This window comes from Tympanuchus pallidicinctus, unplaced genomic scaffold (genome assembly GCF_026119805.1).
Source record: "Tympanuchus pallidicinctus isolate F22 unplaced genomic scaffold, pur_lepc_1.0 scaffold19, whole genome shotgun sequence".
NCBI lineage: Eukaryota > Metazoa > Chordata > Aves > Galliformes > Phasianidae > Tympanuchus > Tympanuchus pallidicinctus.
In genome coordinates this window covers 16,621,595-16,647,828 of record NW_026294710.1, presented here as the reverse complement: position 1 = coordinate 16,647,828, position 26,234 = coordinate 16,621,595, and the positions used below count along the sequence as shown (strand labels likewise).

The following is a 26,234-nucleotide window of genomic DNA, read 5'->3' as shown; positions in this document are numbered from 1 at the left end:
GGATGGGGATGGGATGGGGATGGGGATGGGATGGGGATGGGATGGGGATGGGATGGGATGGGATGGGATGGGATGGGATGGGATGGGATGGGATGGGATGGGGATGGGGATGGGGATGGGGATGGGATGGGATGGGATGGGATGGGATGGGATGGGATGGGATGGGATGGGATGGGATGGGATGGGATGGGATGGGATGGGATGGGATGGGATGGGATGGGATGGGATGGGATGGGATGGGGATGGGATGGGATGGGGATGGGATGGGGATGGGATGGGGATGGGGATGGGATGGGGATGGGATGGGGATGGGATGGGATGGGATGGGATGGGATGGGATGGGATGGGATGGGATGGGGATGGGGATGGGGATGGGGATGGGATGGGGATGGGATGGGATGGGGATGGGGATGGGGATGGGATGGGATGGGATGGGATGGGATGGGATGGGGATGGGATGGGATGGGATGGGATGGGATGGGATGGGATGGGATGGGGATGGGGATGGGGATGGGGATGGGGATGGGGATGGGATGGGATGGGATGGGATGGGATGGGATGGGATGGGATGGGGATGGGATGGGGATGGGATGGGATGGGATGGGATGGGATGGGATGGGATGGGATGGGATGGGGATGGGGATGGGGATGGGGATGGGGATGGGGATGGGATGGGATGGGATGGGGATGGGATGGGGATGGGATGGGGATGGGATGGGATGGGATGGGATGGGATTGGGATGGGATGGGATGAGGATGGGATGAGGATGGGATGGGATGGGATGGGGATGGGATGGGATGGGGATAGGACCCCAAACCCCATCTGGATGTGGCAAATGTTTGTTGAATGGCACCACTGTAGGGTCACTGCCCTCCCTTCCACCCACTGCCTCACTGACAGCCTCCAGCTCCCATCCTATAGGGTCAACCCACAGCCCCCCCAGCCCCTTCTATGGGCACCAATACGTGCCCCCCCCAGTTCCCAGTATCCTTCATCTCAACGGTGCCCCCCCTACACCCCAACACCCCCACAGACCCCACCCCCACCCAATAGCAGGACGGGGTGAGGGGGTGTGTCCCCCAAGCCCCGCCCCCTCCACGGAACAGCCAATAGGAGCGGGGGGGCGGGGCGCGAGGCGCGGCCCCCACGTGCGCGGAGGGGCGCGGAGGGCGCAACGCATGGAGGAGGCGGCGGGGGGGGCACCGAACCCGAACCCCAACGTGGGAAGGGCCCGAATGGGGCAGCCTGCAGCGCAGCCCCCCGCCAAGGGCCGGGAGCTCTTCAGGGGACAGCGGAAGGAGTCCGAGGTGGGGACGGGGGACACAAAATGGGGCTGGGAGCGCTGAGGAGCTGCGGGTGGGGAGGGGGGGGGGGTCGGTTGTTCTGTGGGTGCGTGCTTCCATCCCACAGGCACGGGGAGTCCGGGGGGGTCCTGGTCCGGGGGGGGGGTGGAGGGTTCCCTGAGCGGTTCCCAGGGTCACAGCGCTGGTTATCCCAGTTGTGTCGTGTCCCCCCCGCACCCCAATGCCCCCCCAGAGCCCGTGGCTGCTCCCCGCACCCGGACACCCAGCGCAACGGCACCGGGGGGCCCTGAGCCCATCGCTGCGGAGCAGCCATGACCCACAGTGGGCTCCTGTGTTGGGTGCGCCGGGGCTTCACTCCCCCCTTCGTGGCCCCCCTGATCCGATTAGTCCTGAATTCCTTCTGGGATTTAGGATCCCGATGGGGATCCGCAGCCCTGGGCTGCAAAAACGGGGCGAAAAAAGCGGAGTTTTGGTGCAGAGCGCTCAGCCCCGTGCTGCACATCTCGGGGGTACCCATAGGAACGGGGCCGATGTACCTCGCTCCGCCCCACAGCCAGAGGAGGGCTATAGAAGTGCCATCCACGACCCATTCATGCGTTCCCTCCCCGGGGTTTCACGCTCCAGTTCCGCTCCCGCTGCGGGAAATGGGGGAAGCGGGGTGGCGGTGGGGAAGGGGGTTGGGGGGTCTGCAGACCTGGGGAGGGACGCAGGGAGAAGGGACAACCCTGGAATTTAAGCTGGCAGGAACTGGGGAGCGCAGGTGGGGCTGTGTGGACGCGTGCATGGGGCTGTGCGCCGGATGGAAGCCATGGATTTCAGACGGGAAGGACTGCGGTCCGCGCGCGGGGCTGTTGGCAGGGTAAAAGCTGCGGGTTTACGTCGGGATGAACGGGGATGCGTGAATGGGGCTGCGTGCAGAATGCAAGCCGTGGATTTAATGCCGGGAGGTTTTGGGCTGGGGAGAAATGGAGAGCACGTGTGGGGCTGTTGGCAGGGCGCAAGCCATGGATTTGAGCGTGCACGGGGCTGTTTGCAGCCAGGGCTGGCTGCTATTTTTACGCACCACTTCCAAACACGCAGGGCTCTGTGGATTTCCCCACCGTGGAGTTCGAGTACGGGGACACCGACAGCCATGGCGCAGAGCTGGCAGGTGGGGCTGTGGGGTGGCAGCGTCCTGGTAATGAGAGAGAGGAGGGTTTAATTAACGGGGGGGGTTAATGACATAGGAGCATAGGGAATGTATAGGAAACAGTGTAAAACCCCAAATCCTGGAGCTGTTTGCGAAATTACTGGGCAAAATGACTCTCCAAAAAATTCCTATGTCACTGCAGATACAATGGGGCAGTGGGGGAGGGGGGGCAGTGGGGGAGGGGGGGAGGTGGGAAGTTCCCCTAGGAGTGGCTGTAGGGTTCCTGCATGGCTCTGGGTCCCAGTTTTTATGTCACACTGGAATATCCATGCTGTCTCCCCATTGCCTCATGGCAATGTGAAATGGGATCAAACAGGATGGGTTTAGGATGCCCAAGGGAGTTCTAAAACTCCTAACCCCATCCTATTTGATCCCAATTCGCAGAGCTCAGGGACACTGAGATATCAGCACTGTCCCCATTTGCCCCATGTGCACCCACCAGGAGAGCTGCTCTGAGGCTCTGGCTCCCATTTGGGTTATATCAGATTTTAATGCCACGCTGGGATATCTGCAGTGTTCCCATCGCCCCATGGCAAGGTGAAATGGGACTGAATGGATGGATGTGGAAGCGTTGAATGGGAGCCCAGTGCCCAGTGGAGCTTCCAAAGAGAGCTCCAGGACAAGGCTGGGGTTCTGCTCCACATCTTGGGCACATGGGAGGAATTTGGTGGTGATAAGAGGGGTGAAAACCCTTCCGGTAACGGCTGACCCTGTTCCAGCAGAGCTGTACAGCTACACCGAGGAGCCCGAGCTCAGCACCAACCGGCGATGCTTCGAGGAGGAGTTTTGCCCCCAAGGTATGGGCTCTGTGTTCAGTGCCCCACGGCACAGGGCTGCCCCACGGCCCACACATCGCTCTGTGCCCTCTGCAGCGCGGGGCCGGCAGTGGCCGGAGCTGGACACAGCGCAGCAGAGGGCCCAAATCCTGCGGCTGCTGGAGGGGCTGGAGGTGGTCAGCAGGGAGCGGCGGCTGCGGGCGGCGCGGGCCATCCTCTACCTGGCACAGGGTGAGCACCAGGCCCAGCTCTGTCCCAGAAGGGTCCTGGGGGGTGGCAGGGCAGCATTCGCTGACCACATTCCTCCCTGGGCCTCCCCAGGAGTGTTCGGAGACTGTGAGAGCGAAGGCGATGTCCTGCACTGGTCACGGCACAACAGCTTCCTGCTGTACCAGCTGGGCACCTTCAGCGCCTTCCTGGAGCTGCTCAGCATGGAGATCGAGTGAGAGGGCGCCGCAGCTCCCACCTTCCTCACCCTCCTTTTCATCCTATTCTCCTCCACAGCCTCCTCTTCATCTCAGTCTTTTTTCCATCCTCATCTTCCTCTCTTCCTCATCCCTCATCTTATTCTTTCCCCCCATCCTTCACCTTCTTCATCTCATTCTCATCTTCCTCACCCTTATCCTTCCTCACCCTTCATCTTATTCCTCTTCATCATCCTTACCCTCTTCATAATATTATTTCTCTTTCTCCTCACCCTCTTCTATCTTATTCTCCTCATCTTCTTTGCCCTTGTCTTCATTCTCCTCACACTCTTCATCTTATTCTCATCCCCCTCTTCTTCATCTCCTTCCTTCTTTGATCCTCCTCCACTCTCCTCTTCTTCACCTTATTGTCCTCATTCTCCTCCTCCCTCTCATCTTATTCTCCTCATCTTTGTCTTCCTCTCCTCCCTGTCCTCCTCACTCTCCTCATCTCATCCCTTCTCCTCGTTCTCCTCCCCGACCACCACGGCTGTATTTTGGGAGTGGGCTGAGGATGAGGAGCCGCCCCGCTGAGCTCTTCCCCTTCCCCACAGCAACAGCCAGGCGTGCAGCAGTGCGCTGCGGAAGCCAGCCATCTCACTGGCCGACAGCACCGAGCTCAGGTACCCGTGGTGGCACTGGGATCCGCTGGGGACGATGGCTGGGGACCACGTGTCACGTCCCCACCGCGCTGTCCCATAAGGGTGCTGCTCAGCGTCATGTACCTGCTGGTGGAGAACATCCGTGTGGAACTGGAAACGGATCCCCCAGAGTGGAAATCCTGCCGGGAGACCTTCAGGACAGAGCTGAGTGAGCCATGGGGGTCACGGCATCCTTCAGTGGGGACAGCCCTGCGATGGGGACGGCCCCAAGCTCACTCCTGCTCCCTCCCTGCCAGGTTTCCCCATGCGCTCCGATGAGCCCTTCGCTCTCTTGCTCTTCACCATGGTGACCAAGTTCTGCAGCGGCCACGCTCCACACTTTCCTATGAAGAAGGTCTTGCTCCTGCTCTGGAAGGTGCTCCTGGTGGGTGCCCAATTTCCTTTTCCAGGCACTGGGAATGCAGGGGATGGTGGTGGATGCAACCCAGTGCTTAATCCAAGCGTAGTGGGGCAACATCATTGAGCTTTAGATGTCCTTGTAATCGCAGTTGGAGTGGGTGACCTCTCAAGGTCCTTTCCAACTCCAACCATTCCATGATTTAGGATGGCACAAGGTGAACGATTTCTTTTGGGATAGGATGCAGAAGAAGGCTGGAGAAATGCTGTGCTTTCTTCCTTCTCAACTCCCCACTTTGATAACCTCCACCTAGAAGCTCCGAATTGCTGCGCAGCCCTGGGGCTCATCCCCTCCCCACTCTGCCACCTCTCTCCTTGGTCCCTAGTTCACGCTGGGAGGATTTGAAGCCCTGCAGATGATGAAGGTGAGGAGGAGGGAGGAGCTTGGGCTGCCACCCCTGCCCGAGGACAGCATCCAGGTGATGCGCAGCATGCGTGCCGCCTCACCGCCCACCTGCTCCATTGAGCTGGCTGAGCAGCAGCAGAAGCGTGGGCACCGCAGTCGGCGGGTAAGGGCTCCTCCTTGGGCATGGCCAACCCTTCTCCAATGGGTTTGATCCCATTTTCCTCCCCCTTTTCTAAGCATTTTTCATCTCATAAAAGCTGAAAAATAAAAAGCTGCTGCAGATCAGCCCTGTGAAGCACTCAAGATGGAGGAAGCGAGCAGACAGCCCTGACCCTATGGCAAAGGGCTGATAAGCGCTGAGACCAAAGTGCTTGCAGCAAACTTGTCTTTTTTTTAGCTCAGTTCCTGGTGTTGTGGTGGTGTGGTCAGAGGATGAAAATGCTTCTTTTGCTGGGGGGAGGATGTTGGATGGTAGCTCCAATAATTAAAAAGGAAAAGGAGGTGACAGAGAGTTTGTTGTACAGAGAGGTGCTGTTTCTTGTCCAGCGCTCTGGTGGCAGCCAGAAGGGAAATTCTCACCCAGGGCACATCTGGGAGTTCAGCCTTTTAGGATGGAGATGTCAGGAGATGTTGGCTGGGAGGAAACTAGACTCCATGGCATGACACTGATTTCTCCATCCGCTTCTGCTGCAGCCCCTGATGAAGCAAGACAGCCTGGATATCTACAACGAGAGAGACCCCTTCAAGAATGATGAAACAGGAGTTGATGAAGAGGAGGGTGATGAAGTGGATGGTGGGATCGAGGGGGAGCTGGACCTGATGGAGCGGGATGCTCTCCTCCCTGCCATACCAGTCCAGCGCCCTCCTATTGAACGGGTGTCTTTCCCCAAAGGGCTGCCCTGGGCCCCCAAAGTCAGGTAGATCGTGGGGTGTCATTGCCATCCTCCCCAGCCCTAGCCAAGTGTGGCCAGGGCTGGCCAATGCATGGAAATGCCATGTGGGGAATCCCAGGTGCAATGGGAAGGGATAGAGAGTGTGGGCTGGGAGCTTTCCCAGCCAGCTGCAATGGGTCTAGGTAGGGCAGTGCCCTGGGTTAATTGCGGTTAATGAGCATGGCCCTTATGCACCGAGTGGGACTCGCGTGTGGCCAAATGAAATCTTCTTGAGGGGCCCTGTGTAGAGGGCGAGAAACAGGAGAAACACAGCGCAGCATGAAGGATTGGTGCTATCCCTTCCAAGGCCAGTTCTGCTACGTATGATATGGGGGTGGAAAAGAGGGTGAAATCCTCAGTCCCATCCCTCAAATCCACGTGAGCTTTTTGCTGCTGATCTCATCCTGTGAAACACAGGAGCACACACGATGCGGTTCTGCTCCACGTCAACATGCTCAGCACTGGTTTTGGTTCACGTTGTTCCCAACCAATGTGAGCGATGGTGGCTGTGGTCAACAGCTATGAATACCTCCAGAAATTGATCCTAGAAAGCTAAAAGTTTCTTGTCCTGCACCATGCTCTTTCTTAGCAGTTCAGATATATGTGCGTTTTCCTCCTCGATTTAATTTCTCTGCTGCTCCATCAGGCAGAAGGACATTGAGCATTTCCTGGAGGCAAGCAGGAACAAATTCATCGGCTTCACTCTGGGACAGTGAGTGTCACGTGTGAGGGGCCACCAGAGCCTGTCCCCCAGCTCCCCTCGGTGCCATTTATCTGCCAGCAGATGTCCACAGAGACTGGGCTGTGTGTGGAATGTGTGATGTTTGTATGTGATAGAAGTGCCCCACATCTCCTCTCCAGTCTTGCAGTCATAGAATTATTAAGGTTGGAAAAGACCGCTAAGATCATCAGGTCCAACCATCAACCCATCACCACCATGTCCCCAGGTGCCACATTGCATGGTTCCTTTTGGAGAAGAAATTGTTCCTAGTAACCTGAACGACCCCTGTTGCAAGTTAAGGGCATACCTCCCATATTATCTCATCTTAGCCTTGTATTTACCTTCTGCCTTCCCCTCCAGGGACACTGAGACCCTAATAGGGCTGCCACGGCCCATTCATGAGAGCGTGAGGACACTGAAGCAGGTGAGACAATGACTCTAAGATGGGATCAGACTAATGGGGATCTCACAGAAATGAGGGAATCTTTGGCCAAGATCTCCATGGCCATAGAGAGAATGCAGGGCATCAAGTTTCATATGCAGCAGCTTTGGTGATGCATCATTCACAAAAGGTTTGGAGTTGCTTACGTGCGTGCTGTCAGACCACAGTAAAGGTCTGATGGAGATTCAGTCCTCAGCAAGCTCAGCAAATGCTGTCGTTGCTTGGTGTTGCATCCAGTAGTTGTATCATTGCTCTGCCTCTGTGTATTTTGCCAGCACAAGTACGTTTCCATCTCAGATGTCCAGATCAAGAATGAAGAGGAGCTGGAGAAGTGCCCCATGTCTCTGGTAAGATGTGCTCCCCATCACTACCTGGGCACAGGGAAGAGATGCCACAGAAACCTGTACCTTCTGGTCACACCTCCAATGCTCTCAAACACCACATCGTGACCCAATCTTTAATTCCAATCCCCTAGTTGATAATTGAGGAGATAATAGGGAGATAATTGACATATCTCAAGTGTGCAGACCAGAAATACTTTTTTTCCCCCTTGTTTTTAATGTTTCCCTGTGCTAGGGTGAAGAGGAAGTCCAAGAAACCCCTTGTGAGGTCTTGTATCGAGCCATGCTATACAATCTCCCCCAGTATATGGTAAGCCTGTGTTTCTTAGAAATAAGATAGAGTGTGTGGGTGTTTGGGATCTGAACACTGGGATTTTGGTGGGAATCCAGAGCAGAGCTGGGTAGAAAGTCATCTCCGAGAGGAGGGTTCCATAGCATCAAGGGGGGCAGATAACCAGGAGCATGGTCCAGTCTTTGGAAATAGGACAGCAGGCATCCCTTCCGGCTTTCCTATGGCCTCAAGAGATTCCCACACAATACAATTTAAAAAATTCAGAATTCAGCTCTATTGAGATGCTTTTTGGGCACCTACAGTCTATCTGTAGGGAGAGACAAACATTTAAACACATTAAGCTGCAGCACTTTTATCCATACCACTAGAGCTCAGTGCATCAACTCAATACAAAAGGTGAGCTGCCCTTCTGCCTGCAGTTGGGTACAAAAGGAGAGCTGAGCGTTGGCATAGCTGGCCCATCACCATGAGCGGACCTTGGGCTGGTGGAACCTTCTAAAGCTGGCTTGAAGTTGTCCAGTCTCAAGGAAAAGGAAGGGATTCCATTCCCCCTTTGCCTGCACACCTACCTCCTCTGCAGATCGCTCTGCTGAAGATCCTCCTTGCTGCAGCACCCACCTCCAAGGCCAAGACTGACTCCATCAACATCCTAGCAGATGTCTTGCCTGAGGAGATGCCGTAAGTCCTCAAGGAGATACCTCCAGCTGTTTCAGCATTGGACCAAGTAGTAAAGTTGGGGGTTGCAAAGAGGTCAGGGGGCCCCAGAGGTGGGCACAGAGCTCCAGATGTGGGGATGGCCACATGGTCCAAGGGATGTGGGTCAGTGCTGGTCCCATCAGGTTGATGGTTAGCCTTCATCTTCCTCCACCACGCCAGCATCACCGTCCTGCAGAGCATGAAGCTGGGGATTGATGTGAACAGGCACAAGGAGATTATCGTGAAGAGCATCTCGGCGCTGCTGCTGTTGCTCCTCAAGCACTTCAAGCTGAACCATATTTACCAGGTGAGCACCGAGGAGGCACGGTTGGTGCTCATGGGGTTGGTGCTCTCCAGGAAACGTTTCCAAGAGGAGCTGTGGATTGTAGGGATGAACCCTAGCCCTGGGACATGATTTTCAGAGTGTTACTCATGCAGAAATAACCTGCCTGCAATACATCTTTGGCTGTGTGTTGACAGGGTGGTTTCCACTCATGTGGAAAGAGCTCTCGGATTTGTGGAAGAACACATGCTGTGGTTAATCAGGTTAGAATTCCGGAGATCTCGGGAGAAAGAGCCTCTCCTGGCAGCAGAGGTGGGGAGGAGTTAGGCAGGATCCCTCCTGCTCTGCCCAACCTCCGAGACGAGCAGTGGGGCTGGGCAGGACTCATGAGCTCCTCAGCAGGGTTGAACTCTCAGAGCTCTGGTTTCAGTAGAACCAGCTCAGGGTCCTAGATGCAGTTTGATTTGTGTTAAAATTTTTCTTTTTCTTTTTTTCCTTTTTTCTTTCTTTCCTTTTTTTTCCTTTTTTAATTTTCTTTTTTAAAGAGGTTTCTCTGTGATACAAACCCATGCATGCTATGAAACATATAGAAGGATTAACAGAAATCCATGTATTGGATTGGATTGGATAGAATAAAAAAAATAATACATTTTTTTCCAATCTTACCTTTGTTCCACGTTCTCCTGTATCCCAGTTTGCATTCAGTCCCTTTTTTCACACCAAAGCAGCTCCTTGCATTTCTTTTCCCACGTGGCAGCACTCCTGCAGACCAGTTTTAGGTCTGGAGAAGGCGTGTTGTTGGGTTTCTTTAATTTTTTTCCCCTTAGTTCTGAATTTGGGTTAGCTGTCCAAGCTTCTCAGGCCACTGGTTGCTCTTTGTGATGCTGATCTGTGCAAACTGGTCTAGGGAGTCTGCTTTAGCAGAGGGGTTGAAATAGATGATCTCCTGAGGGCCCTTCCAGCCCCTACATTCTGTGATCTGTAGAAGCCAGAAGGGAAGTTACCCCATATCTTTTGTAGTAGTTAATCTCCTCCTTTTCCTTCCATATAGAACATTTTCCAACAGCTTTTACCTTGAAAGGCAACCTGCAATCGCTGAGTGCACCTCTTCCAAAGTCTTGCCATGAAATTCTGCATGGCAATGCACTTTCCCAGCTGCTGGGAGTCATTGTATGCGATGCAAGCCTTACACACAGCAGACTTGTGCACAAGATGGTCTGCCAGGTTCAGAGCAAACCATCCCAACTGGAAATGGCAATTCCCAGCACGTGCTTCCAGTTGTTCCCGTTGACGCTGACCCGTTTCGCTTCTCTCCCCCAGTTTGAGTACGTGTCCCAACATTTGGTGTTTGCCAACTGCATCCCGCTGATCCTGAAGTTCTTCAACCAAAACATCATGTCCTATATCACAGCCAAGAACAGGTACAGCCACACGTGCGATGGCCAGGGAAGCTGCAGTGGGAAATACGGCACGATGCTCGTACAGTGCGTGGCCCTGAACCCTCTCCATGCCAGATGCTTTCCCCAAAAAACCCCATTTATATATATAAATAAAATGTACGTGAAGAGTACATTTTATTATTACACACATATGTTATATATTAGATATGTGTACGTTTGAGGGTTTTTTGGTTAGCTACTCTTACAAAGGCAGTAAACCCAGAAGGCTTGGAAATCTTTTTGGGCAAGCCTTCATGCCCTTGCCACGCATTATCTTGCTGATAACATTCTTGCTGTCAGATATTTCCATTTTAATCTAAAATTTGCTTTTTGTATGAGTGTTTTTGGTTTTTTTGTTTGTTTGTTTGTTTGTTTTTTAATATGCACACAAATAACTGATCTGCCATGTCATAATGGATCCACCTCCTCCGAGTCCCCACTAATGCATGCCTGGGAGCAGGGAGGGCTCCGCTCGTTAGGCCCACGTGCCGACTGTCCTTAATGAGTCTGTTCTTTCTCATCTTCCACAGCATCTCTGTCCTGGATTACCCACACTGTACAGTCCACAAGTTGCCTGAGCTCACTGCAGAAAGCCTGGTAAGCAAAGCAGAGCACTTGTGACAGTATTGCTCTATGCAGGCGGGCAAGGAAGGATTTTTCTTTTATTCCTTGTGTTCTTTGCATCCAGCCAGCCCCCAAAATAGACCTTTTCCTGGATAAAGACTTGAAAATTTCTCTCCTTGCTGCTGCTAAAATCTCGAGCCTCTGTTGTTTTCCTTGGCTGTGAACACGTTGCAATCATAGAAATAAAGGGAAAGGCTTCCTATGGTTTTGATGAGCCAAAGTTGGCCCGATGGGGACATCTAGTGACACGTCGTTGTGAGCTCTGGTGGCACACAGTGTATTTTTTCCTTTTATTCTTGTTTCCTTTTTTCCTCTCCCTTGTTTCCTCTTTTTCCTTTTTTTTTCCCCCTTTTCTTCTTTTTTCCCTTTTTATTTTCTCCTTTTTTCCTTTTTTTTTCTCTTTTTTTTCCCCTTTTTCTTTTTCCCCTTCTTTCTTCCTTTCTCCCATTTCCTTTCTCCTTTTTTTTCTTCTCCTCCCTTTGTCCTTTTTTTTACCCATCTTTTTATTTTTACTACTATTTTTTTTTCTCCTTTTCTTCCTTTCCTTCTTCACTTCCTTGTTTTATTTATTGCCTCCAGGTCCAGCAATGATGCCAGGTCTATTTCTATAAAAATCCAGTGCCCATTTATAGAAATCAAACACACCCTGGTTCTTCAGTGACGTCTGTGCATGTAGTTTCTGTTCCTTAGCCAATATTTTATGCTGTTTTTTGTTTGTCTTAACTCCGATGCACTGATTTAACATCACAGCCCTAACACATTTCCTAGCAGATGTGACAGATGATGATGCTTTCAGGGGGCTGCACACAGGAGGATGTGCTTGGTTTGCTTCTGTGGAAAACTAGGACGTGCTCACCAGTGCTGTTTCCAGAGTAGGGACTGTGGGAACTGCTGCTCCTACACAGGAATGGACAAATAACTCAGCTGCAGTATCCAGAGGTGGTAGTGTTGGGAGAAGCCTTCTGCACAGCCATGGCCTCTGCTGGCAGAAAAGGGCATTTGCTCAGAGTGGCTTTCCCCAGATCCCAGAATTTAAGTGCCTCCCATCAGCAGATTCCTTCTTTTTTGGCCTCCAAAGTATGATACGTGTGCCACTGCTTTCGCCATTGCTTACTGGGATGATATGGTTGGTGCTTGCCTTTAAGAACAAAGACATCATGCTGACAGCATTTTCTTGGGTAAATCTTGTTTTACGACACTTCCATCAGTGTCTAATCACACTCTCCACCTGAGGATGCCCAGAAGGTGGAACGCTCAACAGGCTGTGATTTTTCCAGTGGTCATTAAGGCTGTAGCTTGCTGTAAGTGGCCTATAAAATAAGTAGCACTTGTTTCTGCTCTTACCCAAATAGGTTATTTGTGGGACTTGAGCCAGTGCTCAGCGCTGTGCAAGCAGAAAACAAGTGGCTGTGCTGATGGAATTAGTGCTCAGATGTACCACGGGCACCACTTCCACACACTGGTGCTGGGGGTGCTGACACGCAGCTAATATTTAAAGTAATGCATGGGCTGCACTTAAGGTGGAGAGGATCTTTGCTATAGAAAAATCTTGTTCTCCCAACAGAAATGTTGCTGGTTTCCATCCTTCATTATTTTGTCATTTCTTCTTATTTATCCGTACTGTCTTCTAAGCATGTAGCAATTTACGAATTGATTTATATAATTGGCAACAAAATGTTTGCTAAGCAGTGATGACGGGGCTGTAATTTGCTTGGCAGACAATCAGTACAAATCTCCTAAAACACACATTTCCCATGGCAAAGCAATGTGATTTCTCTTGGATAACACTCTAAACCGAAGCACAAATTAAAGCACTGAGGATTCTTTCCAGAAGGGTTTCCCTGTCTCCACGTGCCATCAGCAGTGTGATGGTGAACCCTCAGAGCTCTGCTTTCCCCTCTTTGCTTGCAGGAAGCTGGAGACAACAACCAGTTCTGCTGGAGAAACCTATTCTCCTGCATTAACCTGCTGAGGATCCTCAACAAGCTGACCAAGTGGAAGCACTCGAGGACAATGGTAAGGAGGATCACCGTAGTAAAGTTGCCAAGGAGGCAATTTGTTCCTTCATCCAAGCCACTGATGAATGAGTGAAGCCAGTGTGGACAACAGGGGACCCAATGTTGACATCTAAGGACAAAGACCAGTTCTTTGTCTTCCACATGCTTACACAAAGTGGTGCCGCCCGGAGCTGTGCAGGGCAGGCAGCAGCATTTCCACTGTTTTGTTGAGCTCCCTGCGCTGATTTCCAATGCCTTTTCTTGGCAGATGCTGGTAGTCTTCAAGTCGGCCCCGATACTGAAGCGAGCTCTGAAGGTGAAGCAGGCCATGATGCAGCTGTACGTTCTCAAACTTTTGAAGATCCAGACCAAATACCTGGGGCGCCAGTGGAGAAAGAGCAACATGAAGACCATGTCGGCCATCTACCAGAAGGTGCGGCACCGCATGAACGACGACTGGGCGTATGGCAACGGTGAGTTCTGCTGGGAGGAGTCCTGGTCATGAGCAAGTTTAGCCCTAGGGCCTGTTGGAACACTATAAACTTGCTTGGGCCAGCAACCTGGGTTTTCTTTTTCTGAAGCCTTAATGCACCATCAGGAGGGAACTAATTGCATGAGGAATAATCGGATCGGGATGGGATGCAGTCAGCTCGGGTCTCCAAGATGAGTTTCTACCAAACCCAGGCCTCCATTTCCATTTTCCCAAATTGATTGCTTTCACCACTGAGGCACCAAACTGCTCTGCACCAAACTTGCATGCCTGGGATGGCCACAGAGGGGAAATCCAAGCAGTTGGCCCCATACTTCACACCAGAGAGACGATGTTGGTTACAGCCCAAGGTTGTGAATCCATAAGCTGAAGCAGAGGCTGGACATGCTGGTCTGTTTAAACAACAATTCTGTGCTCTAAATCTGTATTTTTAGAAGGCTTTTCCATCCTTTGAGCACTGCTGAGACCTTGGCATGAATTTTTTAAATCTTTATGGAGCAAATGATTTGTTCATTAGAGCTAGAGCTCCTAAAGGCCAAGTATAAAACACTGCTTTTTTGTGTGTACACAATATTATCATATCTAAAGAACTGTGGTTATTACAGTCAATTGTTAGTTTTCCAACACTGTTAAATTCGCCCAAATTTTCAATTTTTTGTTTTTTTTTCAATAGGCTACAATGAACTTTGTGATGTTTTAGCAGTGTGCTTTAAATCTTGGTCTCTCCTTTAGAAATCTGTGGAGATTCTGAGTAGAAGCGATGAGGCCTTTCCAAACAAAGTAGCTTTGTAATTGCACAGAGTCCTCAAAGCAGACAACAGAAATAACTGCATTTCTACAGGCAGCTTTCTAACTCTGCTTAATTTACAAGCGATTTTAATATGTTTCAGTTAATTACTTCAAATTAAAATGCTTGCATAATGGGAGCTCGCTATGAATAATTATCACAGAATTAAGAACAACAAACTGGTGAATAACACAAGTGTGTGATGCTATAAAGCCTTCATCCTTCCTTTTGTTCAAACCTTTTTTTCCGCCACGCTACGGTCTTGCTCGATCTTAAACCTAGATATTGATGCGAGGCCGTGGGACTTCCAAGCTGAAGAATGCACACTGAGAGCCAGCATCGAAGCCTTCAACAGCCGGAGATACGACAAACCTCAGGATTCAGAGTTTGCACCGGTGGACAACTGCCTGCAGAGCGTGCTGGGGCAGCGGCTGGAGCTCCCCGAGGACTTCCACTACTCCTACGAGCTGTGGCTGGAGCGGGAGGTGTTTTCCCAGCCCATCCGCTGGGAAGAGCTGCTGCGCTACCAGTGAGAGCCACCACGTCAGCCGTCCCATCCCAGCAGGGACTCCAGGTGCTACACAGCGAGGAAAAGAAGATCATTTTAAGTAAAGCTGGAAGAAAATCACCTTCTTAGAGCGTCCAGGCCTCTCTGTAACCATCCAGACACCTCAACTCTCGTTTTCTTGGAGGTTTTCCCTTTGTTGTGACCTCTTGGAGGCCATGAGGTACCAACAGAGCTGTATGGAGGCCGAGGACGAGGTTCTGGCGTCTCATTCAGGAGTGGCCTCACCTGGTTTTCACTGCAGATTTACAACTGTGTATGAGAGATCTGAGCCTGTGCTGTCCCTTAGCTTGTTAAGTCTGTTGTAAGGGTATCTGAGCCTTGATAAGTCTTCATCTCACCCAGATGCCTCAAGCTGAGCTGATGTGTTTTCATTTGTTCATTTATGATGATGTGCATGAAGCACCACACTGCTGTGATGAAGTAAAAAACACAAAATAGGTGGCACCATCTGTGACAGTCCCAAGTAGAGTTGGATGACTTGGCCAAAGGGGATGACATTACTTGTCCCCAGGGCAGCATCACTGCTGGGATTGTTCAGCAGATTTACACGGTTTTTGCATTGGTCACTAGGGATAGTAATGCATTTACCTTTACCATTGCTCCACTTCCTTCACCCCTCTGCTCATTGCTAGGAGAATAAAATGAACAAAGAGCTTGCAGGGCAAAGAGCTGCAGAGGAGGTTCACTGCCATGTTTCTCTCTACCTGCTGTAAGTCCAGAATTATTGGCCCAGAAGTTACTGACTCATGCTATAGGATGTCTACACATGACACTAAAAGGCTTTTTTTCTCATCAAGCAAGATGCTCCATTACAAAGTCCATACGGGGAAATAAAATGCAGCAGGCTGATTGTTTCTGAAAGATAATTACTGCAACGTTTGGTTTCCAGAGAGCTTTCTTCATTGCTCTTTACCCTTTGCAGCCCTACAGGAGACAGTCTTCTGGAAAATAACCTGATTTTTGCACGGATTTTTGGTTCTCTGGGAGGATGCTTGTGCCAAGTCTTAAAGCAGGAAGGAAGAGTGCTTTAGGTACCACTTTGCTGCCATCATATGACAGAAACAGCAGATGGTGCAGTCCAGAACGTTCAGACTCACACAACGAGCTGTGAGTATGGTGACAGGGTATGAAAGATTATAAGAGATGAAAGATTATATCTTTTTCTACAGAATGTTGTCAGCCATGCACAGGGAATCCTGGTCTAATTTTTCCTCCCTTATGAAATCAGTTTGTCAAAGAAAAATGTGTCAATATAGTGCAAGCAGAAGTGGATTTCTCCCCCGCTGTGCTGCTACCGATGCAGTGAGCATGCAGGTAATGAAACCACAGGTATTTGTCATGGCAGGATTTGTGCTTATTGCTTGTGGAATTGAATTGAGAATGTTTCCTTGATGTGGTTTGCAAAAGGCACTTTTCAAAGAGCTGCCATTAGTAAACCCGCTCACCCTTTTTAAGAATGCTTCTGTTCACAATAAACCAGAGTGACTTTTCAAGTCCGTTCATTCACGTGAACTTTTTTCTTTGTGCACCTTAATTTACATCCTAATTTTGGTTGGTTTTATTTCCTTTTAGAACTCTCCCTTCAAACTAACCCAAGAAGTCAGGTCTGTTGCATGTGTAAGTGGTAGAAATGCAGCTGTTATGTGCAATCATAGAATCATAGAATCACCAAGGTTGGAAAAGACCTAAAAGATCATCCAGTCCAACCGTTCACCTATTCCCAATAGCTCCCACTAAACCACGTCCCTCAACACAATACCACTGGCTTCAGCCCCATGCTGCAAATACAGAGCCCAGGAGTAGCAGGACAGCTCAGAATTTTCTCTATGATGATTTCTCTGATTTTCCTACCAGATGTGCAGCTTTCCTCATTTCCCTGCAGGTCAGCATCTTGTAGCTGGGATTACTGAACTCACAAACTTAGAAAAGCCCTTTGTATTCGCCTCTAAACTTTTTTTTTGGTCTCTTCCCTGCAGTGTTAGTGTAGGTCCTGGTTATTCTGTTTGATGTAAGGTTCATTCTTCTACCTTTTGTATTTAAACTGTGCTTCATGTGAGGGTTCCACAGCTTACCATGTTTTCTATCTTTACTGAGAACGGAAATACAAATTCTTGACTGAATCTCTGTGTGGTAGAAAGGTGGAAATAACTGTAATGTTTCAATACTATTTCCACCACCAAACAAAATGAAGCTCTGTAGACATCCCCTTATGTGAAAACTGAGCCCATGTGTAAAAAAAAAAGTAAACAGGAGAAGGCAGAGCTTTTAAGTTAAGTTCTTTTATCCCATCATGGCTTTATCATGCTTTTATTGAGGCAGGCCATGCTTTGGAAGGTGATGAAAACCACTGTTCTCACTGCACTCTGCAAAGCAGCTGTGGGGCTGACACACCAGTTTAACAGGAATAGGGGGAACCTCTTATTCTAGTTACAACCAGATGTGGGTCAGTCAAACAATGCAATAAGCTCAAGACTTTCCCTCAAGGTGTTTGAGCACTGAGGCCCCTCTGGAAAACTCTCTTACCAGCACTTCTGAGCCCAAGGTGCTGCTTCTCCAGCAGTGCTAGGAAATATTTCATCCTGAGCAATTGGAAATTCCTCCCCCCTCACAGTGAGGGTTTCCATCTCCCTAAAAGAGAGGTAGGAGGTAACAGTTATGGGAGAATCATTTTCACAGAATCACAGAATGGCCAGGGTTGGAAGGGACCTCAAGGATCATGAATCTCCAACCCCCTGCCACATGCAGGGCCACCAACCTCCACGTTGAATGCTAAACCAGGCTGCCCAGGGCCCCATCCAACCTGGCCTTGAACACCTCCAATGACGGGGCATCCACAACCTCTCTGGGCAGCTGTTCCAGCACCTCACCACTCTCTGGGTAAAGAATTTCCCCCTGATGTCCGACCTCAATCTCCCCTCCCTCCTTTTGATGCAGAACAAATGAGTTTCAGAGCAAAGTTTCTCATAGCTTCTGTGCAGCTGAGGGAACCATATGTGTTACTTTACCCCGAACACAGCTGTTGGTTCCAGGAAAGGCTGCGTGCTCAGTTTCTGTTGCAAACATCATGCAGAGCTTTTTCTTCAACCTACAGGTGGCTGCAAGCTGTCTTCTTTACTGCCTGAAGATTCTTCTCCTTCTGTTTTTAGCCTAATTTCCTAGGGACAGAATGGGCAAAGACCTTACAAGCAGCTTATGAACAGGTTAGCCAACGTCATGCAAAGTCGAGCAAAGGATAAAAGGCGTCAAAGACATTCCCTAAGTTCCCTTGAAGAGTTGTGAAAGTTGACAGCTGGGTGGGGACGGGGAGACCCCATTAAGGTCCCAGCCAAGGCCCCCAGTTGCCCTAAGGGAAGGATGTCATTAATTCCACAGCTTATGGAGCAGCTTATAATGACAGTGAGAAGGGCTGGCCTGCCAGCTGCCAGAGCTGGTGCACGCTTTATATATCAAACTGTAACTACAGCAGTGACTGTATGAGGTCAGGCTTATTATCCTCCCAGTTTGCACAAACTTCCCTTAATTATTTATCTAAAGCCTTGCATGTGCAAACAGCAGCTTGTTTTTCTTAGCCAGGTTCAAACGTGTTTATGAAAACCAACAGCTGAGTTCACGGGATTTCAGAGTGCTCAATCTAATATTGCTGACGCAGTTGTCATTAGTGCTACTTCTTTCTACCCTGAGTAGTTAGAAAAATGTATCTTGCCAGTTGTTTTTGCTAAAAGGAGATAATCATGATTGCTTCTTTCATGCCACATGGTTTGTTAATAAAAACTAAACATCATTTTTTTCTATTAACATTGTAAAAATATGAATTTTTGTGTTATTTATCATTTTTCATTCATGATTTCTTTTATTATCTCCAACCCTCACTCAGAACTGCTCTACTTAGAAAGTCTGCAGAGTGTTTCTGAACCACACCACCACATCCTTTCCTGTTTTCTCCCGTCCTTTTTGGCTTCTGATTCCTTTGAGCTTTCCCTCAGCAGTGAAAGTTCTGGCAGGGCTGTTTCCACCTCAGAAAGCAAACTGCTCCAGTTACTGCGGCCTTATACAGGCAGGAATGGGAGAGCAGCGAGCAGCGCAACAAAGAATGGGAGTTGAGCCACCAAAAACACAACACAGCCATGCCCTGTCCATCCAATACTGAAGGCCCTGCTCCTATTCAAATGGCAAGGAACTTCTTAAGCTTACAGTACACCTTCTGCACCACCCTGACAAGCTCAGTCTATGATACAGGGTAACACTATCCCTCATTTTCCTTTGCCACTCAATGCCAGAAGTTCATCACTGAGTGTGAACAGGGAGATAAGGTGCTCATCAGCCTCGGTGAAGCCTGATACTCCCACTGATCAGAAAGCGATTCTCTTTCTCTGATGCAACAAAACCTTCTGGATCTTGCAACGGAAAGAAGCATTGAAAAAGTTAGTGTCTTCTAGAGCAAAGGAAACACTCATGAGAAGTTTAAGAATTGGAAATGTATGGTTGCAAGGTCTTATCACTTACCCCTGAAAACATGTAATGTGCCCAGATTACAAGAGAGGTGTTTCCCCATTCTGTACTGCACCATGTTCACAGCACCGACATTTGGACGACATTGAGGTGTCGAGTGGTGATCCTGTTGTTATTTCCAGCGTTCCCTGGTCTCACTTCTCCACTCAGCCGGGCTCAGCTTTCCCTCTTCATCAAAGGGACAGTCATTAGACCTGTGTTAATGCATCAGAATTACTGCTAGGTGAATCTTTTTGGATTGAAATTTGTTAATCCGTGGCATATATATCCATACTGTGGATGTTATTAACCACTACATAGATGTCTTTTGGATTTCTTTTGGTCCAAAGACATCCCATTTCCCTTTAGTTTCAGAATGAATGAATCTATTTTTACACAAATGTACAAAGAGAAGTGAATCTTAAAGAGACATATACTGGAAAAAAAAAGATGTGACCCACCACACCGGGGACAGAATATGATGACAGAACGTAAAACCATTGGCTTTCTGGACACTAGAAACTTGTTTTATAGCCTCTGTGTTGTTTTCATGAAACTTGCAGGAAATTAATATATTTGAATCTTTGTGTCAGACTTGGTCAGAATCTGCCAACTTTTGGTTCAAAAGTTATGGCTGAATGGATAAGAGGTAACCCATGTGGCAGTGAAACCCCCTTTCCTTAGGAAAATGTGTTAAAATCAGCAAACCTCCAAACTCCTACCTGATATATTGAAGATAAGCTTGAAAATATGATAAGGCACATCTTAAAGGGTTATGGGCAAGAAAGTAGATTCCAATGTTTAAGAAAAACAGAACCATGATTTAGGAAGCTTCTTTGAAGTGCTGGGGTTTGGCAGTGGTGTGATCAAGAAGTGTCATTTTCTACTTTTTTTTTTTTTTAATGAGATGATTCATCTCCTATTGGTATTTTCCACTCGTGCTTTGGACTCTTGTCACTTTGCAGAAGCTTGGTGCTGTGAGACATGGAACAGAAACCACCTCTCACCCTCTCCCAAAACCAAAACTAAACTAACCAAATAATAATTAAAAAAAAAAAAAAAGAAGAAGAAAGAAAGAAGTTTGTAAAAAAAGGGTTGAAAACAGCTGTTCCAGCATTCCCCTGTTTTGATCAATGTCTTCATTAATGATAAGGGTGATGGGACAGAGTTTACCCTCAGAGTTTGCTGATGGTACGAAGCTGTGAGGAGTGGCTGTGGCACAGCAGAAGGCTGTGCTGCCATTCAGCGACACCTGGACAGGCAGAGCTGGGCAGAGAGGAACGCAATGCAGTTGAACACAGGCAACGTAGGGTCCTGCACCTGGGGAGGAATAACCACACGCATCAGTACAGGCTGGGGGCTGCAAAGGAGCCCTGAGGAGAAAGACCTGGGGGTCCTGGTGGCCAGCAGGAGGACCGAGAGGCAGCAGTGTGCCCTGGTGGCCAATGGGACCCTGGGGAGCGTTCAAGAGCGTGGTCAGAAAGACGAGGGGGGTTCTCTCCTCTGCTCTGCACTGGAGGGCTGTATCTGGAATCCTATGTGCAGGGAGGGGCTCTCAGCACCAACACAAATCACAGAATCACCGAGGCTGGAAAAGACCTACAAATCATCCAGTCCAACCGTCCACCTATCACCAATAGTTCTCACTAAACCACGTCCCTCAGCACAAAATACAAACGTTCCTTGAGCACCCCCAGGCTCGGTGACTCCACCACCTCCCCGGGCAGCCCATCCCAGTGCCTGACCACCCAGAAAAGTAGCATAAATCTCCCCTGGCGCAGCTTGAAGCCACAAAGGAGAGGATCTGCTCCCCCAGCACTACACAGCCCACGCCGAGGCCTTCCGCTCTCAAACACACAAAACCGGAGTTGTTTTTTTTTTGACTCCGTTTCCCCTCAGGGCCTCCGCGGAACGGTTTTCCCGCCCTCCTCCTGAGGCGACTGTTAATGACTTCCCGCCCCCCTCTGCGCATGCGTGGGCTGAGGTGGCGGGGCCTTGGTTCCTTTCCTTACGCATATGCGCAGTGAGGGTGGGTGCTTGGTGGCACTTCCGCTTTTAATGCGCATGCGTACTCTGAGGTACTGGGTTTGCTGGGACTTCCGCCTTTCGCTGCGCATGCGTCAGTTGAGGGCGCTGGGATTGTTGGGACTTCCGCCTCCTAACGCGCAGGCGTGAAAGTGGGGGAGGCGTGGCGGGCGCCATGGCAACGCGTGGCTGAAGGGTGGGAGGTGGTTGCGAAGGGCGGCTGGCAACGGGATTGGGATCTGGGATTGGAATCTGTTCACTGCTTGGGGTTCACAGGGACGGGGATTGGGGTGGGGTTGGGGATGGGGAAGGGTATGGAGGTGGGGATGGGGATGAGGAAGGGGATGAAGATGAGGAAAGGGATGAATGTGGGGATGGGTATGGATGGAGGTGGGGATGGAGATGGGGAAGGGAAAAGGGAAGGGGATGAAGGTGGGCATGGGTATGGATGGAGGTGGGGATGAGGATGGAAGTGGGGAAGGGGACGGAGATGAGGAAAGGGATGAAGGTGGGGAAGGGGATGAATGTGGGGATAGATATGGATGGAGGTGGGGATGGAAATGGGGAAGGGGATGAGGATGGGGATGGAGGTGGGAATGGGGATGGATATGGACGTGGGGATGGGGAAGGGGATGAAAGTGGGCATGGGTATGAATGGAGGTGGGGAAGGGGAGGAAAGTGGGGATGGTGATGGATGTAGGTGGGGATGACGATGGATGGAGTTGGGGATGGCAATGGAGTTGGGAAGGGGATGGAGTTGGGAAGGCAATGAAGATGGGAATAGGGATGGATGGAGGTGGATATGGATGGGGAAGGGGATGAAGGTGGGGATGGGGATGTATGGAGGTGGGGGGGGGGATGGATGGAGATGGGGATGGGGAGGGAGATGGGATGAAGGTGGGGAAGGGGATGAAGGTGAGGATGGGGATGGATGGAGGTGAGGTGGGGAAGGGCAATAAGGGGGTGATGGGGATGAGGATGAGGATGGAGATGGGGATGAAGGTGGGGAAGGGGATGAAGGTGCGGATGGGGATGGATGGAGGTGAGGATGGGATGGAGATGGAGATGAAGGTGGGGAAGGGGATTGAAGGTGGGGATGGGGATGGATGGAGGTGGGGATGGGATGGAATAATCCCAATGGTTTGCACAGTGTGTAACTGATGGCATGGCTGTGTGTTGCAGGGTCCTGCCTCAGGGCTTGGTGTGGAGTGCTGCTTGCTAGAAGAACTCAGTCATGGTAATGCAGGTTTGGTTTTTCTGAAGGTATTGGCTCTTTCTTGATGTTGACAGACAACAGGCTGTAAAGTTCTGCATACCTTTTAGAAAGAGCCAAATCTGGTTGCTTGTAGGTGATGGCAAATGCCACACAAACACAGATATCTTGATACTTACTGAGTTCAGTTGTCACTCTTGGTTGTATGGGATGAATGGGACATTGTTAGGAACTCTCATCTGCCCAAATGTTGCCTCTGCATGCCAAAAAAAAAAGAGCTGCTTAGCTTTGGTTGCCTGCTAAACCCATAAGGAACACCAGAGCTGTTGGCTGGCATGCCAGACATTAGCTGTGGCTCTGCTGTGTGTGCCTGTGTACATATGGACAAAGGTGTGACTCCTGACAGCATTTGTGGTGCTGTGCTGGAGGAGTTGGCTTTCCATAAGTGTTTGTCTTCTGGGAAGCCCTGCTCCAGGCTGTGCTGGACTGCATGAGCTGACTGCAGGCTGCAGCTTACTGATGTCACATTCAATAAGAGACAGAAAAGACAAGAAAAGAGAGTTGCTGACAAAAACTGACTGCTGACATTCAAAGCCCAGAGGTCGGACGTATTCGCTGCAGAGAGACAGCAGGAGCAGTGAGTCAGCTGTAAGCCAAAGACATTCCCTGTTTCTCACTGCAGACTCTCTACAGTAGCTTGCCCTTAGCTGTAAGCATCTTTGTTATTCTGAAGCTATGGGACAAATTCTGACCAGTGATGTAACGGTGCTCACACAATCTGCCAGTGGCCCCGCTGGGATTACACAAACAGGGAGTGCAGTTGGGAGGCTGTTTCATAATGTGCTGTAAGCATCCACTCTGAAGCAAACCCATCCCTGGACATGCAGTATTCAACAAATTCTAGCCAGTTAAGGCCTGTGAGAGGCTCATTGCCCTCTCTGATGAATGTCTGTGTTGAAGTTTGCAGTCTGCAATGACTGAATAGGAAAGGCTACTGCCATCATCTGTAGCTCGTGCTGTTTTCTGTTTGTCTTCTCTTTCCTCTTGTGGGCAGTGGTTCTGTGCACTCTATATGGACGTTGTGACTTTTTGTTTTTCTTTTATACCTGTATGTACACCACGCTGTGCTCTTTGGGTGACTGAAGGTTGCATCCTGACAGTGCTCTCGTTCCATGGAAAAATACACTGCACGTGCTGCCTTCAGCTTGCTTGTTCCCAGCTGATTCTTACGTATGGCCTTTGCACCTATCCTTAATATCTCTAATGATTTGCACAGAATTGTTTAATTAGTGGTGTGCAAAACTAGGCAAATAACAGAAATAGATGGGCAGAGGCAGTAAGTGACAAAAATGTACACAGTATCGGATGAAAACCCAGCATATGGTTGACTTTGGGAGTGTATCACAATGCATTAATTAAAAAATCAATTGAAAAGACCTTGGGATTTCCATTATGCACAGACCTATTTTAGCCAGACAATAGCGCAGTGGAACACTAAACAACACCGTCTGATGTCTTTAAAGATTCTTACAGAGCAAATATAGATTTTGTCTGCGGTGAGAGAATCTGAGCTAATATAGCCTGGACTGTGATGCCATGAAACTGTTCCAGGATGTCTTGGGATCCTCAGCCCAGAAGGCGGACAATACAAAAGGCTAATTAGCCGTTTCCATGATCATTTTCTCTCTGCAGGCAGGTAAAAGCAGCAAACCCAAGCACGGCAAAGGCAAAAGCTCCGAAAAGAAAATGAAGAAGGTGGTGAAGGACGTCGATATCCTCAGCTCAGCTGCCATGCTCAATGCCCATTACGTCTGCCATAATGTCCCTGCCTGCCTAGAGTTGCGGGGCTTTCCTTGGCCTGGCTCCCCCAAAAAGAAGGGGAAGAGACGAAAGTAGCTGGCTGGAAAGCAAAGGATGTGATGAAAGCCAAGCTCCCCCTGATAAGAAGAGGCTTCTTTGAACTTTAGACTCATACCAGTATCTGCAGTGGTTAGCTCAAATGTTTTGCCATAATCACTGTTGTGTCCACACAAAGACACTCTTATTATAGCTCAAGCTTACAGTGACAAATGGCAAGTGACACTGGTGCTGTCGTAATTTCAGCTGTGGCCCTCAGGCCTTAGTTCTGTGCGGAATAAAACACTGAGTCTCAGCAGTTTGAGGGGGTTGTGGTGGGGTTTGTTTTACCCATACCGCTGCTGTTCTTATGCAGATGGAAAGTGCTCCCCAACGTGGGGGTGCCTGCAGTTCTTTCAATCAGTGCTGGTGGAAACTTGAGCTCAGATAGCTGATACCACGCTGAGATCATCAGCATCAAATACTTCTACAGCAGCTCTGAGAGTCACCTGGTGCTCCCTTTCTGGGTCAGAAGAGCTGCACGATGCAGTCTGCATATCTGGGTGATTCACCTCATCCTACATTTGGGCAGATAAGCAATACTTGAAGCCCCACTGAACGTACTGCCAGTTCTCTTTTGGCTGTAGTGAGATTCTGGAGATCTAGCAGAGATGCTGGCAGTGATGCTGTGTTAAGTTAGAGGCGATGATGAGCCCCCCTACCAGGTCTCTGCTTAAAGTAATCGCTGTTAGTCCGAACATCCTGGCTGGAAACCACAAGATTTATGTTACAGATCAAAGTTGCTTCGCTCCATTTCCTCCGTGTCAGTTTAAGGCAGCCCCTGGTGAAGCAATACATCAAGTGAGTCTGTGCATCTCTCCCAGGTTCTTCCGACTGGAAGGATGCAGTGGGACAAGAGAGGATGTGTCCTGAACTGACACAGGCTGTGAGAGGTGGGAAGGAATACAAAATAGCCAGAACCTCAGAGAAGGAGTTAGGAAAACATAATCTGAAGTAGGCTAGAGTTACTGGAACAGGAGATGTCCCAGGCCTCTCGAATCTTTGAGCAAAAGTGAGCATGCTCCCTACATCAAGCAGCAGTGTGATGTGCACAGGGAGAACTTCAGCTGGTTTCTCAGAGCTGAACACCTGCAGCTGAGCAGGAAGCCAGCTTGGAGCCATTCCTCCAAAGCCATTTCTGATTGATTTAACTGTATGTGGAGGTGCTGCACCTTTCTGGCTTCCAGGTAGCTTTGTGTTACAGGCAGCAGAGCTGTCAATTACAACAGGTCTGACACAAACTGATAAACACCTGTACAGCTTTATGCTATTTCTCCAGCTTAATATCTTCCCTCTATGAAGAGATCTTAGCTTGATAAAATCATGGTTTTGTGGCATTGGTTGCAGGCCAACTACTGTCGTGTAGATTACGTGAGCTACTGCAGTGCTCTACTGAATTTGTCATGTACATGCCAAGAAAATTATGGTGGGGACCCTGTTTCCTTGCTGATTAGCCTGCAGTTGGCATGTACTGCTGTATCAGGGATGTGGTTTGCAGTACCACTTTGCCACTCATAGATGAGTCTTCCTCAGCACTTATTTGAAGTCTTGCTTCCCCATCAGCCACCAGGAAGTCTCTGGTCACAACATATGTTTGCAACTATTTCCTCCTGGTAATGGTGTTCCAAAGCAAGAGAGGACCAGTTTGCTCTGTGTATTTATAATCTTATGCTGATTGTTAAAAAAGGAAGCATTCCCTCTTTGTGTGATATACTTGCTGCACAGAGTGTTAAGGGACAGATATTTCCAAGCACCGAGGTAGGAACTACTTGGTGTCACAGGGCTGTTCTCCCACCACTAGCATTTCTCTGCTTCTCATCCAGGGTCAGTTTGCAGGAGGAAAAGCTGAAGAGCAGCACCAT

At 49.6% G+C, this 26,234-nt stretch overlaps 2 protein-coding genes and 1 long non-coding RNA gene across 12 annotated transcripts in view; 2 read left to right on the top strand and 1 right to left on the bottom strand.

Annotated features, from left to right (window-relative positions):
* The first annotated feature begins 1,144 nt into the window (after positions 1–1,144).
* STRIP2 (striatin interacting protein 2) lies at positions 1,145–16,252 on the top strand. Of its 7 annotated transcripts, none has more exons than XM_052680763.1 (21): positions 1,145–1,308; positions 2,386–2,455; positions 3,217–3,291; positions 3,367–3,501; positions 3,592–3,712; positions 4,289–4,357; positions 4,438–4,544; positions 4,633–4,760; positions 5,119–5,301; positions 5,832–6,055; positions 6,717–6,782; positions 7,152–7,215; positions 7,509–7,580; positions 7,810–7,884; positions 8,447–8,544; positions 8,743–8,869; positions 10,166–10,266; positions 10,815–10,881; positions 12,820–12,924; positions 13,174–13,378; positions 14,465–16,252. In XM_052680763.1, the coding sequence occupies exons 1-21, from the start codon at positions 1,180–1,182 to the stop codon at positions 14,713–14,715; spliced, it is 2,472 nt and encodes an 823-aa protein (XP_052536723.1). In that variant the 5' UTR covers positions 1,145–1,179; the 3' UTR covers positions 14,716–16,252. The 7 variants fall into 7 exon arrangements, with proteins under 7 accessions (XP_052536723.1, XP_052536722.1, XP_052536726.1 ...); XM_052680762.1 differs by having other exon boundaries at positions 3,214–3,291; XM_052680766.1 differs by lacking the exon at positions 3,592–3,712 and having other exon boundaries at positions 1,201–1,308; positions 4,289–4,544.
* The window catches only part of LOC128079496 (uncharacterized), a 32,391-nt gene continuing 8,537 nt past the window's right edge, over positions 2,381–26,234 (bottom strand). Inside the window, exons 4-8 of the long non-coding RNA XR_008206182.1 lie at positions 22,656–22,732; positions 20,412–20,558; positions 17,756–19,453; positions 17,274–17,378; positions 2,381–2,479 (exon numbers count right to left, since the gene is read on the bottom strand). This is a non-coding gene — a long non-coding RNA (uncharacterized LOC128079496). The remainder of the gene's footprint in view (positions 2,480–17,273; positions 17,379–17,755; positions 19,454–20,411; positions 20,559–22,655; positions 22,733–26,234) is intronic.
* SMKR1 (small lysine rich protein 1) lies at positions 21,344–24,631 on the top strand. 4 transcript variants are annotated; one of them, XM_052680780.1, is made up of 3 exons: positions 21,344–21,459; positions 22,446–22,509; positions 24,169–24,631. In XM_052680780.1, exons 2-3 carry the CDS (start codon positions 22,498–22,500, stop codon positions 24,370–24,372), a joined length of 216 nt encoding a protein of 71 aa, XP_052536740.1. In that variant the 5' UTR covers positions 21,344–21,459; positions 22,446–22,497; the 3' UTR covers positions 24,373–24,631. The 4 variants fall into 4 exon arrangements, with proteins under 4 accessions (XP_052536740.1, XP_052536742.1, XP_052536741.1 ...); XM_052680782.1 differs by having other exon boundaries at positions 21,345–21,459; positions 22,446–22,500; XM_052680781.1 differs by having other exon boundaries at positions 21,351–21,466.

Bases quoted from the DNA above. Each gene is read 5' to 3' on its own strand.
- STRIP2 (XM_052680760.1), top strand. From the start codon at position 2,105: ATGGAAGCCATGGATTTCAGACGGGAAGGACTGCGGTCCGCGCGCGGG. The intron at 2,456-3,216 runs GTGGGGCTGTGG...CTGTTCCAGCAG, and splicing joins CCATGGCGCAGAGCTGGCAG to AGCTGTACAGCTACACCGAG. The intron at 3,502-4,288 runs GTGAGCACCAGG...CCTTCCCCACAG, and splicing joins CATCCTCTACCTGGCACAGG to CAACAGCCAGGCGTGCAGCA.